Source organism: Sus scrofa, chromosome 14, assembly GCF_054392235.1.
Source record: "Sus scrofa isolate SSC_HxYL_T2T_F1_AM1 chromosome 14, Sscrofa_HxYL_maternal_Yorkshire_Landrace_v2.0, whole genome shotgun sequence".
NCBI lineage: Eukaryota > Metazoa > Chordata > Mammalia > Artiodactyla > Suidae > Sus > Sus scrofa.
Genome location: NC_139396.1, coordinates 53,994,304 through 54,010,716, shown reverse-complemented (window position 1 = coordinate 54,010,716; position 16,413 = coordinate 53,994,304). Strand labels below are relative to the sequence as shown.

The 16,413-nt window shown below is 46.3% G+C and overlaps 1 protein-coding gene across 50 annotated transcripts in view; it reads left to right on the top strand.

Annotated features, from left to right (window-relative positions):
* Positions 1–14,402: 14,402 nt before the first annotated feature.
* The window catches only part of ATXN2 (ataxin 2), a 115,208-nt gene continuing 113,197 nt past the window's right edge, over positions 14,403–16,413 (top strand). For 49 of the 50 annotated variants that reach the window (XM_084996085.1, XM_084996083.1, XM_084996084.1 and 46 more), the window contains exon 1: positions 14,403–15,313. In XM_084996085.1, coding sequence (XP_084852211.1) covers positions 14,622–15,313 — 692 coding nt within the window. In that variant the 5' untranslated portion in view covers positions 14,403–14,621. The remainder of the gene's footprint in view (positions 15,314–16,413) is intronic. The other variant, XM_084996086.1, reaches the window with a different exon arrangement.

Below are 16,413 nucleotides of genomic sequence, written 5' to 3'. Positions count from 1 at the left end.
TGGCTTCTTTAGCATAATGTCCTAAAGATTCATCTATATTGACTAATGTATGAAATAAGCTAGGAGTTCCCATTGTGGAGCAGCAGAAACAAATCTGACTAGGAACCATGAGGTTGCAGGTTTGATCCTGGCCTCGCTCAATGAGTTAAGGATCCGGCATTGCCCTGAGCTGTGGTGTAGGTTGCAGACACTGCTTGGATCCTGCGTTGCTGTGGCTGTGGTGTAGGCTGGCAGCTGTGGCTCCAATTCTGCCCCTAGCCTGGGAACTTCCACATGCCACAGGAGTGGCCCTAAAAAGCAAAAACAAAAAGAAAAAAAAAGACGTCATGCCACTCACTGTGAGCAGGCCTCTCACCCAGAGTCACTTCTGTCTGCAAAACATGAGACAAAACACTCTGAGTTCCAAATGCCAGGCCACCCACAGCCTCCATAGGCCAGAGGTGGAAAAGGTCAGGAGGGCCTGGGCCTAAGGGACAAGAAGGCACAGGCACTACACACCCAGTCACTTCTCCCTTCCCCGCAGCTTCTCCCTACTCTGCCCCGGGTTGTGCAGGATCTGAAGGGGCAAGCTCAACCTAATTCTTACTTTTCCTTTGGAAGGAGAAAGAGATGAGGGTGAATGAGTCCATTATTTAGTTACTACAGGTCAATCTAGAAAACAAACAAAAAAACTCTTGGATTTTCCCTGGTGACTCAGCAGTTTTAAGATCCAGCGTTGTCACTGCTGTGGCTCTGGGTACAGCTGTGGTGCAGATTCGATCCCTGGCCTGGGAACTTTGGCATGCTGCGGGCACGGCCAAAAAAAAAGAAAAGAGAAAAACAGTTCTCAAACCTTGGCATGAGATAGCCTCAGTTAAAATGTCATTTATCCATATATACACTGGGGAATTTTTCAGCCTCAAGAGAGAAAGAAATTCTGACATCTCTACAGCATGGATGAACCTTGAAGACATTATGGTAACTGAAGGAAGCCAGACACAAAAGGACAAATACTGTATGGTTCCACTTATATGAGGTACTTAAAGTAGTCAGAATCAGAGACAGAAAGTAGAATGGTGTTTTTCAGGGGCTGGAGGAGAGGGAAATGGGGAGTTGGTATTTAATGAGGACAGAGTTCATTTCGGGATGATCAAAAAGTTCTGGAGGTAAAAGGCGGTGGCGGTTGCACAACAGTGTGGGTGTACCTGAAGCCACTGAGCTGCCCACTTAAAAATGGCTAAAATGGGAAATTTTATGGTATGTACACTGTTACCACAATAAAAAAGAAATAGCCCAAATGTCAGAAAGTAGACTAGTGGTTGCTAGGGGCTGGGGGAAGAGGGCAGTGGGTATGGGATTATTTTGGGCGATGATGAAACGTTCCAAAATTATACCCTGATGATGGTTGCACAACTATATATATACTAAAAAAACAATGAATTGTACACACTTCACTTATTTATTTTGCTGTATGACTCTCCTTTTCCTTTTCTTTCTTCTTTGGCTGCATCCGTGGCCTGTGGAGTTCCCTGGCCAGGGATCAAGTCCGTGCCACAGTAGAGACCCAAGCTGCTGAACTGACAATGCTGGATCCTTAACCTGCTGAGCCACAAGAGAACTCTCCACTTTTCTTTCTTTCTTTCTTTTTTGCTTTTGAGGGCCACACCTGCGGCATATGGAAGTTCCCAGGCTAGGGGTCCAATCGGAGCTGTAGCTGCCGGCCTGCACCACAGCCGCAGCAACTCGGGATCCAAGCCTTGTCTTCGACCTACACCACAGATCTCAGTAACACTGGATCCTTAACCCACTGAGCGAGGCCAGGGATGGAACCCATGACATCAGTGGTTCCCAGACAGATTCCTTTCTGCTGCACCGTGACGGGAAGTCCTTCCCCTCTTTTTATACCTAGCACTGTTTAGTATTCTGCTAACCCTGAATGCTCTTTAAGGCATAGGTGAAAGGAAAGGTTTTTAAGGTCAGCCTGGAATAAATGGTGTATTTTGTAAAGTGGTGTAATAATATTGCCCAATAAAATGAGATCAAAGGGTTTAATCAGGCCCATGGGAAGGAAAAGTAGAAAATCATAGTCACAGACCATGCCAAAAATCTGGATGAAAGCTGAAAATTTCAGCCCCATGTCTGGCTGTTTTATCTCTACAAGCAGGGCTCGGGCCATTCAGCATGTGGCCTGTTCTTTCGTTTTCCTGCAACAAACCTTTGAAAGCTTCCTTATGACTTGAGAACATCCAGTGCAGCCCTCATTCTTGATGAAGGGCAAGGGTGACCTTCTCAAGGTCATGTGATTGCATTTCTGGGGATGTATTAGTCAAGACTCTCCTGAGAAACAGAATCAACAGGACCTCAATCTGTTTATCTATCTCTATAGAGAGGGGTTATAAAGAATTGCCTCCCATGATCATGGAAGCTAAGCTGTTCCACAATTTGCCATCTGCAAGCTGGTGACCTGAGGGCTGGTGGTATAGTTCCAGCTTAAGTTCAGAGGCCTGGACACAAGGCGCACTAATGGTGGAAGTCCCAGTCTGAGGTCAGGACAAGACCCATCAGTGTCCCAGCTCAAGTGGTCACTTAGAAAATTCTCCCTTCCTCTGCCTTTTTGTTCTAGTGGGTGCTCAGTGGGTAGGATGATGCCCACACACACTGGAGAGGCCATCTGCTTTACTCAGTATACTAATTCAAAGGAAATGCCTTCACAGACACAACCAGAAATGTTTAACCAGACATCTAGGCATCCCGTGGCCCAGTCAAGTAGACACATAGAATTAGCTATCACAACCAGAAAGTGTTTTGCAGAAAGTTCAACTGGTTCTATTTTCATCAGGATGGTTTTAGCAGTCCTCAGTGAGATGATCAAGAGTCTGGAGGTTTAGAAGTCATCAGATTGTTAAAAGTAGGTCTCTCAGCTTTCTTCTGAACATTGGGAGGGATCTTATTTAAAAAAATATTCTAATTGATTTTTCAAATATCTCTAATTTTGATGAGATGACCAAAAAAACAGCTTTAAATTCTTTCCTCCCTGTATGCTCATCTTATGCAAAGTGATTCTGCAACTTGTTCCATCAAAAGATGTAGTCTATTTCCCCATCCTTCAAATTTGGACTTGGCCATGTGTCTTGCTTTGGCTAATGTGATATTAGAAAATGTGACACAGAGACCTGACAAGTGAAGTTTTGCTGCTCTTGGGAATTTTGTGACCACCACGTGAATAAGCCCAGGTTTGCCTGCTGGATGATTAGAGACATGTGGCCAAGTTGTCTTTATCATCTCCACTTGACCTAGAGCCAACTGTGAGACATGTCAATGAAGCCATTAGACCACCCAATCCGAGTTAAGCCAGTCCAGAATGTAAGAATTAATTAGTCGAATTTAAGAGATAAAAAAAGTTTATTCTTTTAAGCCACTGTGTTGGGGGTGATTTGTTACACAGCAAGTGCCAACTGATACACAAATACTCAGGATTTTTGTTTTGTTTGCTTTTTAGGGCCATACCTAAAAAGGACCAGGCTAGGGTTAAATTGGAGCTGCAGCTGTTGGTCTTTGCCACAGCCACAGCAACGTGGGATCCAAGCTGTGTCTGCAACCTACACCACACTCATGGCAATGCCAGATCCTTAACCCACTGAGCAAGGCCAGGGGTTGAACCTGCATCTTCTTCGATACTAGTTGGGTTCATTATCGCTGAGCCACAATGGGAACTCCAGGATTCTTTAAAAGGCCTATATAAACTTAAAAAAAAAAAAAAAAAAGACTCATGTGTCTAGATCATTAAACTGTAGTCGAAGGATTTCGGAGTCATTTCCAGGATAGCAGAAGCCTATCAGTTGCTTATTCCTGTGTGAAGACTTGTCCTGTGTTGACCTTCTGAGGACAGAAATGAGCCACATGCAATGGAAGAGAACCCTGATCAAAGGAGAGTAAAAATAGCGCTCATGGAGCCTCAGCTCCATCCTCCTCAAGCCTGCAGAAGGCTGGTGACTTAGAGTAGTTCCCCCAAAGCCTCCTCATGGTTTCTTGGCTCCACTGCCTACAAGACCACATCACAAGCTATTAACTGGAAGGCAAGTAAGTTTTATCTGGTGGTGGATGAATGCAAACTGCAGACCACGTATGGTGGAAACATGTGGGTGAGGAATGCTAGCTGTTTAGCTGTCCCTGTCACTGCCTGGAAATGCCTGGGTCATTAAGGAATCACCTTGATGTCAGTCCCGTCATTGTGACCCATGGCTGTTAGCTATCGGTAGGTCTGAATAGGAAGCATATGCCATTTCAGGAGTTCCCGTCGTGGGGCAGTGGTTGACGAATCCAACTAGGGACCATGAGGTTGTGGGTTCAGTCCCTGGCCTTGCTCAGTGGGTTAAGGATCCGGTGTTGCCATGAGCTGTGGTATAGGGTGCAGACTCGGCTCAGATCCCATGTCGCTGTGGCTCTGGTGTAGGCTGGCGGCTACAGCTCCGATTAGACCCCTAGCCTGGGAACCTCCATATGCTTTGGGTGTGGCCCTAGAAAAGGCAAAAAGACAAAAAAAAAAAAAAAAAAAAAAAAAAAGGAAGCATATTCCATTTCAGGCCAAAGAAGCAAACATGTATAAACTGAGAATTAGTCTATCAAATAAGATCAATTCAGGTTTATTAAGTGCTTACTACATGCAGACTGATTTGGTACACGTGGTGGGAGTGAAAAGTTCTACCTGTATAAACGGCCCATGTGGCTTTTCAGCAGAAAATCAACAAGTGTGGCAGAAAGGGATGCAGGGGGTGAAAAGTTCATGAAACAGGCCTTTTTTTTCCATTTTTATGTAACCTAGGATTGACTGCTTAGAGAATGGCAGTTTGTGGTTCAATAAAACAGACTGAAGTGATAGAGTCTTGCTTTGGGAAATGAGGAAGGGCAGTATTCAAGGTCAGCAGTGAGTGACCTTGGGTAGCTCATTCCACTTCTCTGTTCCAGTGTTGCCATCTCTATAATGGGGTGAGTGCCAAAGGAAACAATGCAAATAAAAGTGCTTTGTAAATCATGAAGTACTATATAAATGTCAGTTATTCCTCCTTATGTCCTAACATTTTATTAGTTTTTTGGAAAAGATAGTATACAGGGTTTAAAAGGCATGGTAAAATAAATTTTCAAAATAAACTTCCAAACAGTGTTATGGGTCCCTAGTACTCTAGTGTCAGTTTTTTGTGCCTCATCTATCTAGATGTATATGCATAAATACACAGAAAAAATATACACATACCATATTTTCCTTTTGTTTAACATAAGTAGGTGTATACCATACAAAATATTCTACACATTTATGTTTTGTTATTTTGTTTCATTTTTTACTTTTTGGTTTAACAACAGGTCTTTCTTTTTCCCAGCTTTATTGAAGTATAATTGACAAATAAAATTGTATATACTTAAAGTGTACAACATGATGATTTGATATATGTAGACTTCCTAAAATGATTACTGCATTGGTGTACCTGCCATGACACAGCAGGTTAAGGATCCAGTGTTGTCTCTGTGGCGGTGAGGGTTTGATCCCCCCTGCCTGGGAACTTCCACATGCCATGGGTGCAGCCAAAAAATAAAAAATAAATAAAATGATCACTACAATCCAGGGAATTAACCTCACATAGTTACCCTTTTTTTTAACAACAGGTCTTAAAGATCCTTTCAGATCAGTGCAAAGAGCTCTCTTATTGAACAGCTGACAGTGTTCCATATTCCATTGTACTTGGGACAGCCTACAAGTCATTTAACTGTCCGCTGCTGATGGAGTTTTTATTCTTTTTTTGGGGGGGGGGTCTTTTTGCCATTTCTTGGGCCGCTCCAGCGGCATATGGAGGTTCCCAGGCTAGAGGTCTAATTGGAGCTGTAGCCACCAGTCAGAGCCACAGCAACACAGGATCCAAGCCGTGTCTGCGACCTACACCACAGCTCACAGCAACGCCAGATCGTTAACCCACTGAGCAAGGGCAGGGATCGAACCGGCAACCTCATGGTTCCTAGTCGGATTCGTTAACCACTGCGCCACGACGGGAACTACGGAGTTTTTATTCTTTGTTCCAAACAACACTGCAGATTATCCCTGTACCTTCATTTTTTTTCACCCTTGTTGGGCCTAGGGGAAGGTCCAGTTTAAGTTCTGATAGGCACTGCCAGCTTGTCTCCTGCAGATGGTGACTTTTACAAGAGTCAGTTATTTCTCTAATCAAGAAACAGGCAGTAGGAAGTTCCTGTCATGGCTCAGTGGAAACTAACCCAACCATGGGTTATCCATGAGTATCCATGAGGATGTAGGTTCGATCCCTGGCCTTGCTCAGTGGGTTAAGTATCTGGCATTGCTTGGATCTGGTGTGGCTGTGGCTGTGGCATAGGCCAGCAGCTGCAGCTCTGATTCAACCCCTAGCACCAGGAAACATCCAAAAAAAAAAAAAAAAAAGAAAGATAGAAAGAAAAGAAACAAGCAATAATCTGTGGTGCCAGTTCCCTAGAAACTTGCATTTGATGAAACTAAGATTATTTTTCCAAGAGAGCCAGCTTGGGCCAATGCTATATTTCAATTAGCAAACCGGTTTAGAACCCAGATGTTGGAGAGACTGCTTGGCTTCAAATCCCATCTATCATTTAATGAGTGTGACTTTAGGCAAGGTGACTTAGCCTCTCTGTGCCTCAGTCTCCCCATTCATCAAATGGGAATATAATAATCCTATCAACTTCGTAAGGTGACTGTAGGGTTTCTCAACCAATCCCAGCACTCCTGACATTTAGGGTTGGATAATTTTCTTGGGTAGGAGGCCAGATTGTCCTGTACATTCTAAGGTGTTTTGCAGTCTCCCTGGCCTCAACTCACAAGATACTGGTAGCATTTCCTCTTCAGTGGTGACATCCAAAAATCTCTCTTGACATTGCCAATGTGAGGCAATGGGGTGAGGCAAAATTGTCCCCTCCCTATGAGAATCAATGGGTTGTTGTGAGGCTTAAATGAATTACAATGTAGAAAGAACTTAGAACAGAGCTGGCACATAGTATATGCTGTAGAGGGTCTGCAATCATCATCATGATCATTCTGAACTTATGGAAAAGAAGTACTTTTGATAATATGGGGCTCAAGGAAGACAGTGAGTATTGCTAAGTCTGTATCTGTTACGATTTTTTTTTTTTTTTTTTTTGGTCTTTTTTGCCTTTTCTAGGGTCACTCCCATGGCATATGGAGGCTCCCAGGCTAGGTGTCTAATCGGAGCTGTAGCTGCCGGCCTACGCCACAGCTACAGCAATGCGGGATCCCTAATCCACTGAGCAAGGTCAGGGATCGAACCCGCAACCTCATGGTTCCTAGTCAGATTCGTTAACCACTGAGCCACAATGGGAACTCCTGTATCTGTTCCACTTTGGAACAAGAATCCAAGTCTCTCTTCCAAGACCATGGGTCAGCATTATCAGTATTAATTAGAGTCTGACCCTCTGGGGTTCCATTATAGGGCTCCTGGTACTGTAGCAAACTGACAAGATCCCATCTTCATGGCCAGCTCAGCTGTCACTGGTGCACCGGTGCTCAGCTGCACAAAACCATTTAAAATCCCCTCCTGCATTCTCTAGATGGTACATACCTCACATCTTTGGGTTTCCATAAATCTGTGGCCCCTGAAACAATTAGCTGTCTGCAAAATTCACCCTTAAAACGAAAGTGAATGGAAACAAAAACGGAGAACTCGGAACAACAAAAGGCTGAGTTTCTTTAAATTTCTGGCTCTGCAGAGCACAAGCACTTCCACTGAAAAATAAAGAATTCTTTCTTCTGTGTCTATTTCAGCTGGCATCCAGCTTCTGTCTTGTGAATAATGTCACCACATCATTATTCTGTCCCACAAGGTGAAACAAAATGAGCAAGTGAACAACCAGAAGTGTGCTTGTGTGGAGGAAATGGCTCGTTTAAAAGCTTTTCAAATAATGTTGCTGTGTTCCCTACTATTTTGTCGCACCCCTCAGTTTTTTTCAAACCTATGGGAAAGTCATTACACACAAGGTGTGTAAATAATGCCCTCCTGGAAGCATCACACCACACACTTTCTTTTTTTTCAATTGCCTTTAGTCTTTTGGGATTCCTGGAGTGTCTACAAATAGATTAGCCTCTAAGAATTCTGAGTAACCATGGTTAGAAAAAAAAAAAAAAACAACACTGGTTTAATTAGCCATGGTCCTATTTTTGAAATTACATCTGCTTTTTTTTTTTTTTTCAAATGAGGATTGGTCTATGCAAAAACTTGAAGAGGGTGGATTTGGGGGGGGTGCATGTTAGTTTTGATTTGAATTAATTTTCATGCTTTTGAAAGTGAAATCAAGAGCATTGAGTGAATAATGTTTCATCATACATTAAACATGTTCAAATGAAGGGGGCTGAAAAGAAATGATTGCAGAAAAATGAATTGCTGGAAATATCAAATCACCTGTTGTGTGCTGCTGTACTGAGTGATAGCAAATCACTCTCTGCATTTCTCCTTTGCATGGCTACATCACTTTTTCATCTCCAAATCCTCAGGCTTGATTAATCACTGGTGATGAAAATTAAAGGGCCATGTGGCACACTGAAGGGTCATTGAAAATCAGAAAGCAAGTACAGAATGAATCCACAGGACTAGATTCCCAAGTTTGAAAGTTTTTCTCTATATGGCTTCTCACTGGGTACTTTTTTCTTTTCTGAAATAGTGGTTGAAATGTTACAGCTATTTTTGAAGGATTTGAGCAATACTTCTCAACATCTGAACTCTTTCGGGACAATGTTCTTCATTATCTTTGATGACAACTTGCCCATGATGCCTTTTTTTTTTTTATGATTTTTATTTTTCCATCATAGCTGGTTTACAATCTTCTGTCAGTTTTGTTTAAATGGATGCCTGAAAGGAGTTCCCGTCATGGCTCAGTGGTTAACGAATCCGACTAGGAACCATGAGGTTGCGGGTTCAATCCCTGGCCTTGCTCAGTGGGTTAAGGATCTGGCATTGCCATGAGCTGTGGTGTAGGTTGCAGACGTGGCTGAGATCCCATGTTGCTGTGGCTCTGACGTAGGCCGGCGGCTGCAGCTCCGATTCGACCCCTAGCCTGGGAACCTCCATATGCCGTGGGAGCTGCCCAAGAAATGGCAAAAAGACAAAAAATAAAAATAAAAAAATAAATGGATGCCTGAAAATCATTTGGGGCAGGGGGAAGTGTTCCAAAAACTCAGCTTCTATGGGATATAGTATTAGCTTGTGACTTCAGTATTTGTCTTTAAAGAATTCTGAATACACACAGAAATCACAGGAAATGTACCCTTTGGTGGTGGTGGTGGGCATGTATATTAGTTATCTATTGCTGAGTAACAAATTATCTCAAAACTTAATGACTTAAAAACAAAAGATCTAAGAGTCTCTAGCACAAGTTCTCTAACAAGATATATTGACTAGGACTACAGTGATATCAAGGCTTGATTGGAGGATGAGCCTCTTCCAAGCTCATTGACATGGCTTGTTGGTGGCCATCAGGTTGTCACTGTGGTTGATGTTGCTAAGACATCAATTCCTTGCCATGTAGGCCCCTCCATAGGGCAGCTCACAACATGGCAGCTGCTAGCCTTCTTTAAAGCCAGGGAGTGAGAGTGGGGACTCCAAAAGAAAAGCCATGGTCTTTTTGCAACCTAACCTTGGAAGTGAAAACCCATTAATTCTTTCTAAATTTTTTAGACCTAGGGAAGCCACTAGGTCTAGTTCATATTTAAGTGAAGGGGATTTAACAAGGTCTGAACACCAGGAGAACAGGATCATAGGGAGTCACTTTAATGGCTGCCTGCCACACCATTTTGTCCTAAGATACATCATCTTGGCAGTTTCACCTAAAGCTAAAGCCCTCTGACATCAGTTGTTGTTCAATAATCATGTCTTCAGAGATCCAGAATTCAGATGAAGGGTGTGCAATAAGAGACATTCCTTGGCTTTGGGTGATAATCCTCCTTCCACAAAAAAAGGGGGTGCTTTTTTTTTAAGGGCCACACCCATGACATATGGAAGTTCCCAGTCTAGGAGTTAATTCAGAGCTACAGCTGCCGACCTACACCACAGCAGATCTGAGCCACGTCTGAGACCTATACCGAAGGTTGTAGCAACACTGGATCCTTAATCCACTGAGCAGGGCCAGGGATTGAACCTGCGTCCTCATGGATACTAATCAGATTCCTTATGGCTGACAACTAGGAACTCCTGTTTCTCTTTCATAAATAAGTTCATTTGTATCATTTTTAAAGATTCCACATAAAAGTAATATTATATAATTTGCCCTGTCTGACTTACTTCACTTCCATTAGTTTCTATTTTACTATAAGATCAGATATCAAATTTTAATGATTAAACCCTTAAACATTTCAGGTGTGGACATAAAATGGCACAATCATTTTGGAAACAAGATTGACACTATCTTTAAAAAGTTAAAGTTGGAGGTCCCATCGTGGCTCAGTTGTTAGTGAATCTGACTAGTATCCATGAGGATGCAGGTTTGATCCCTGGCATTGCTCAGTGGGTTAAGGATCCAGCACTGCCGTGAGCTGTGGTGTAGGTCACCAACACAGCTTGGATCCTGTGTGGCTGTGGTGTAGGCCTGCAGCTGCAGCTCTGATTTGACAAGCCCGGGAACCTCCATATGCTGTGGTGCAGCCCTAAAAAGCAAAAAAAAAAAGAGTTAAAGTTAAATTTATCATATCACCCAATATTCCATTACTAGGTATCTACTCAAGAGAAATGAAAACATATGTCCATGAAATGTTCATAGCAGCATTATTCGTAATAGCCAAAACCCTGAAACAATTAAAATTCATATTTGTGAATAGATATGAAAAATGTGGTATAGTCATCTCAGTATCCTCAGGGGATTGGTTTTAGGAGCCCCATGGATACTAAAATATGAAGATGCTCAAGTCCCTTATATAACATGGTATAGGAGTTCCTGTTGTGGCTCAGCAGGTTAGAAGCTCATTTTGTATCTCTGAGGATGAGGGTTGGATCCCTGGTCTGGCTCAGTGGGTTAAGGATCCAGTGTTGCCACAACCTTCAGTATAAGTCCCAGATGTGGCTCAGATCTGACATTGCTGTGCCTATGGTGTAGGCTGGCAGCTGCAGCTCTGATTCGTCCCCTAGCCTGGGAACTTCCATATGCCACAGGTGCAGCTATCAAATAAATTAATAAATAACAAAATGATGTAGTATTTTCACATAACCTACAAACATTCTCCTGTATACTTTATTTTTATTTTATTTTTTGCTTTTTAGGGCGGCTCCTGTGGCATAGGGAGGTTCCAGGCTAGGGGTGGAATGAGAGCTACAGCTGCTGGCCTATGCCACAGCCACAGCAATGCAGGATCCAAGCCATGACTGTCACCTGGATCCTTAACCCACTGGGTGAGGCCAGGGATCAAACTCGCAACCTCATGGTTCCTAGTTGGATTCATTTCTGCTGAGCCAGAAAGGGAACTCCCATCTCCTGTATACTTTAAATTGCCCCTAGATTACTTATAATACCTAATACAATGTAAATACTGTGTAAAAAAAATAAATACAATGTAAATACTACGTAAATAGATGCCAGATCTTGGCCAATTCAAGTTTTGCTTTTAGGAACTTTCAGGAATTAAAAAAATTTTTGATCTGGAATTCCCATTGTGGCTCAGTAGGTTAAGAATCTTACCAGTATTGCAGTTCTCGTCGTGGCTCAGTGGAAACGAATCTGACTAGGAACCATGAGGTTTTGGGTTCAATCCCTGGGCTCCCTCAGTGGGTTAAGGATCCGGCATTGCCATTAGCTGTGATGTAGATCAAAGACATGGCTCCAGATCTGGCATTGATGTGGCTGTGGCTGTGGCCGCCAGCTGTAGCTCTGATTAGACCCTTAGTCTGGGAACCTCCATATGCTGTGAGTGCAGCCCCAAAAAGCGGAAAAAAAAAAAAAAAAAACCCAAAAAACCAAAGAATCTTACTAGTATCCATGAGGATGTGGGTTCAAGCCCTGGCCCCCCTCAGTGGGTTAAGGATCCGGCACTGCTGTGAGGTGTGGTGCAGGAAGCAGATGGGTCTCAGATCTGGTGTTGCTGTGGCTGTGATATAGGCCAGCAGGTGCAACTCCAATTTGACTTTTTTTTTTTTTTTTGTCTTTTTGCCTTTTCTAGGGCCACTCCTATGGCATATGGAGGTTCCCAGGCTAGGGGTCTAATTGGAGCTGCAGCCACCGGCCTATGCCAGAGCCACAGCAACGTGGGATCTGAGCTGCTTCTGCGACCTACACCACAGCTCATGGCAATGCTGGATCCTTAACCACTGAACGAGGCCAGGGATGGAACCCACAACCTCACGGTTCCTAGTCAGTTTCCTTAACCACTGCACTACAATGGGAACTTCCTGATTTGACTCTTAGTCTGGGAACTTCCGTATAACATAGGAGTGGCCTGAAAAAGTTGAAAAAAAAGATTCCATCTGTGGTTGGTTGAATCCAAGGATGCACAGATTCCATCGATATGGAGGGCCAACTGTATATCCACACAATGGACTACTACTCAGTAATAACAAGGAATGAAACACAGATCCATGCTATGACATAGATAAACCTCAAAAACATTATGCAAAGTGAAAGAAGGCAAAGAACACATTGTAAAATTCCATTTATATGAAATGTAAACAATCGATAAATCCACTGAAACAGAAAGCAGATTGAGTGGCTGTTGGGGCTGAGGATGGCAACCAGGAATAACTGCAAATGGATATAAAGGATCTTTTTAGGGTGATAGAAATGTTCTGAAATTAGTGATGGTTGCACAACCCTGTAAATTTACTGAGGCTCATTGAATCGTATACAAAATGGGTGAATTTCATCTCAACTAAACTGTTAAAATATATTCTTTTTTTTTTTTTTTTTTGCTTTTTAGGGTCACACCGAGGCATATGGAGGTTCCCAGGATAGGGGTACAATTGGAGCTATAGAAGCCGGCATACGCCACAACAACGGCAACTGACCTACACCACAGCTTACAGCAATGCTGGATCCTTAACCCACTGGGGGAGGCCAGGGATCGAACTTGCAACCTCATGGTTCCTAGTTGGATTTGTTTCCAATGTACCACGACAGGAACTCCCTAAGATATATTTTCAGTAATAACAGGTGAAAATGAGCTTTCTCACTGCAAATGAAATCAAGTTCAGCTATGTCAGCTTCAGGCCTTCTTAGTCCATTTACTTTTTTTTCTCTCATCTCTCTGGAATTTGGTCCTAACATTGAATTCTGGGAACTTGGTCCCAGATATGGGTGTCAAATCATTAAGCCGGAGAAAGTTGATTGTATTTCTATTATGGTCCTTCTATTTTTTTTTTCCCCCTCATCTGGTTTTTAGTCTTAGTTTTCTTTGGGTTAATTTTTAAAGGGTTGTGCAACTGTTGGCTTAAAAGAATGCTACTCTTTCCCCCCCTCAAACTCCTTTTAACCTCAGATGGAAGATAAATCTGATATCCCACTTTTCAAGTGTTTGCAGAATATAGTAATCATTTTTGCCCAGACTATGTAGGAGACTAATTTCAATTTGGCTACTGGAGGCTCATGGCTTAATCATTTTCCAAGTTTTTCTACGTCTTTGCCTTTATCTGAAAATTTTGGGAGATTGAGGTAAATTTTGTTATTCCCTTTAGTAATTTCGCTTAAAAAAAAAAAAAACCTAGATTCTTCACACAAAAAGAGCAAAATTATCTACTTGCTTCTAGTTTAACGTCAATACATTAAAAACAAAAAGCAAAACCAAAAAACCACGCACTATGCTGGCCACTAAGCTAAGTTAAAGTAAAACTTCTAAAGGGGCGAAGGTTTAAAGTTTGCATATTCTTGTGAGGCCCGTACTGTCTCCACTCAAAGAGACCCCATTATCCATAGGTCTACCAATCACATTTCCTTTTGAGTCTCATGAATGAGAAAAAAGTTCAAGTGAGAGCAAATGGCTTCAGATGAAGATCAGATACCCCAAAGAGTTTTATGGTTGCAGTGTTGCTGGGGTTGAAAAAGTGGGGAAAGGCTAACCAGATGTACGTGGCCGCGGGAAGTCGATCCAGGGTTCCAATTCTGATGGTCTAGGCAAGGAAAGACAGGAGAGCCTGTCTTTGACACCCAGCTGTCACAGCGAAAACCTACTGTGTGCCAGGTGCCGGAGATACAAAAAAACCATGGGATGCTTGTGTTCTAGGTGCTTTATATGTAGCAAGACACAGTCTCCGTCCTGAAGACACTCGCAGGTCACTCGAGGTTGCATCAGGTGGGGGCAAACACGCATTCTCCCAACAGTCTGAGAATGCAGAACACTTCGGAGATTAGGCCGGCCCTGCAGGGGAAGACAGACACGCCCTCTCCGAAGGGCAGACCCGCCTCGAGAAGGGCGGACCCGGGCAGGGCCGGCAGCCGGGCCCTCGCCCGACCCCCGCGAAAGCGGCCCAGCGCAGCGCCCGCTCCTCACGTGTCCCTCCCGGCCCCGGGGCCGCCTCACGTTCTGCTTCCGTCCGACCCTTCCGACTTCCGGTAAAGAGTCCCCATCCCGCACCTCCGCGCCCACCCGGCATCGCCACGCGGCACCTCTGTGTGCCCGGCCCCCGATGCGCTCGGCGGCCGCAGCTCCTCGGGGCCCCGCAGCGGCCATCGAGCCTCGTCGCTTCGCCGCGGCCAGGTGGCCCGGGAGGCGCTCGCTCCCGCGGCCGGCGCGGCGGGGCGGGCGGGGCGGCAGCGGCGGGGCTCCAAGACCGTATCCCTCCGCCGCCCCTCCCCCGCCCGGCCCCGGCCCCCCTCCCTCCGGGCAGCGCTCACCTCCCTCCGCCTCAGACTGTTTTGGTAGCAACGGCAACGGCGGCGGCGCGGCCCGGCCCGGCTCCCGGCGGCTCCTCGGTTTCGGCGGGCCTCCCCGCCCCTTCGTCGTCCTCCTTCTCCCCCTCGCTCGCCCGGGCGCCCCCCCGGCCGCGCCAACCAGCGCCTCCTCGCTCGGCGCCCGCGCGTCCCCGCCGCGCTCCGGCGTCTCCTCGGCGCGCCCGGCTCCCGGCTGTCCCCGCCCGGCGTGCGGGCCGGTGTATGGGCCCCTCACCATGTCGCTGAAGCCCCAGCAGCAACAACAGCAGCAGCAGCAGCCCACGGCCGCCAATGCCCGCAAGCCTGGCGGCAGCGGCGGCCTTCTCACGTCGCCTGCAGCCGCGCCGTCGCCGACCTCGTCCTCAGTCTCGTCGTCCTCAGCCGCGGCTTCCTCCTCCTCTACGGTGGCGGCGGCTAGCGCAGGCGGCGGGCGGCCGGGCCTGGGCAGGTGGGTGTCGCGCCCCAGTCCCCTCCGCTTAGGGCCTGGACCAGCCTGGGCCTCGCGTCCCCTCCCCCGCGGCTCTCACCGCCGTCCCCGCCCCGTGACCGGCCGGGCTTGAGGGGGGCGGGGTGGGCTGGGGGCCCGCAGTGGGGGGTGGGGCTCCTGTCTAGATCCTGGAGGGTTGGGTGGGGGGGCGCCGGGGAGACCCCTCTGGGAATGTCAGTCAGTGTCCTGCCTCCCGCACCCTCCCCACCCCCTCCCCCAAACGGTCAAGATGGAAGGACTGGGCAGCCTCGCTCTCTCCATTTAAGTGTTTGGGAGGGGTTCACAGGTCTCAGCAATTGTCAACCCATGTTCACCTTGTTTAAGCCTCCTCCCCACCCATGCGGGGGGGATGCTTGGGCAGTGCCCCCACCTCCAGCTTAAATATTAGCGTGGAAAGGTCTTAAGGTTTAGATTTCTGTCTTCCGAAACTTGCCAACTCCCTCATTGGGGAATAACGAGGGAGGGGGGAAAGTTAGGGCAGCGCCCCCCCCCCCGCCCCGCCTGTTAAAGGGGCAGCCACAGGCTCATCTGGAATCATTAGGGTCTGTCCAGTCTGTTTACCCACCTCCCTTCCTGCCCAGAGAGAGATCGAAGGAGCAGGTTGAGGTGGGTGGGCAGTGACACCCCCCGCACCCTTGCCGGTTTAAGTCTAAAGGCGGCGGCGGGGGCTCCAGAACTCCTCTGGAATCCTTGGGCTCTGTGCAGTCTCCTGCAGCGTTCCGCCTTCCCCCACCTGAGGAGGGGCTGGGGAGTGCCCGGCCCGCTCCCGGCCTCCCTCCTACCCCCGCAAGGCCTCGCTGGCGCGGGTGGTGGCAGATCCGCATTGCTGTTCCGAGGCTGCTGAGGAGAAGGCGCCTTTTAATACTGGTGGGCGAGGGCCGGACCCAGGCGTGCGCCAGAAGCTCAGGCCGGATTGGGGACCTGGAGGAGAGGTGGTGGTGGCGGCGGGGAGCGGGCACGCTGTGTATTTTTTCCCAACCCTTGCCCCAATTTTCGAAATTTCAAGAGGAGAGGGATTGCAGTTGGGGACACGGTGGGGTTCTGGAAGGCAGAAATGCGGG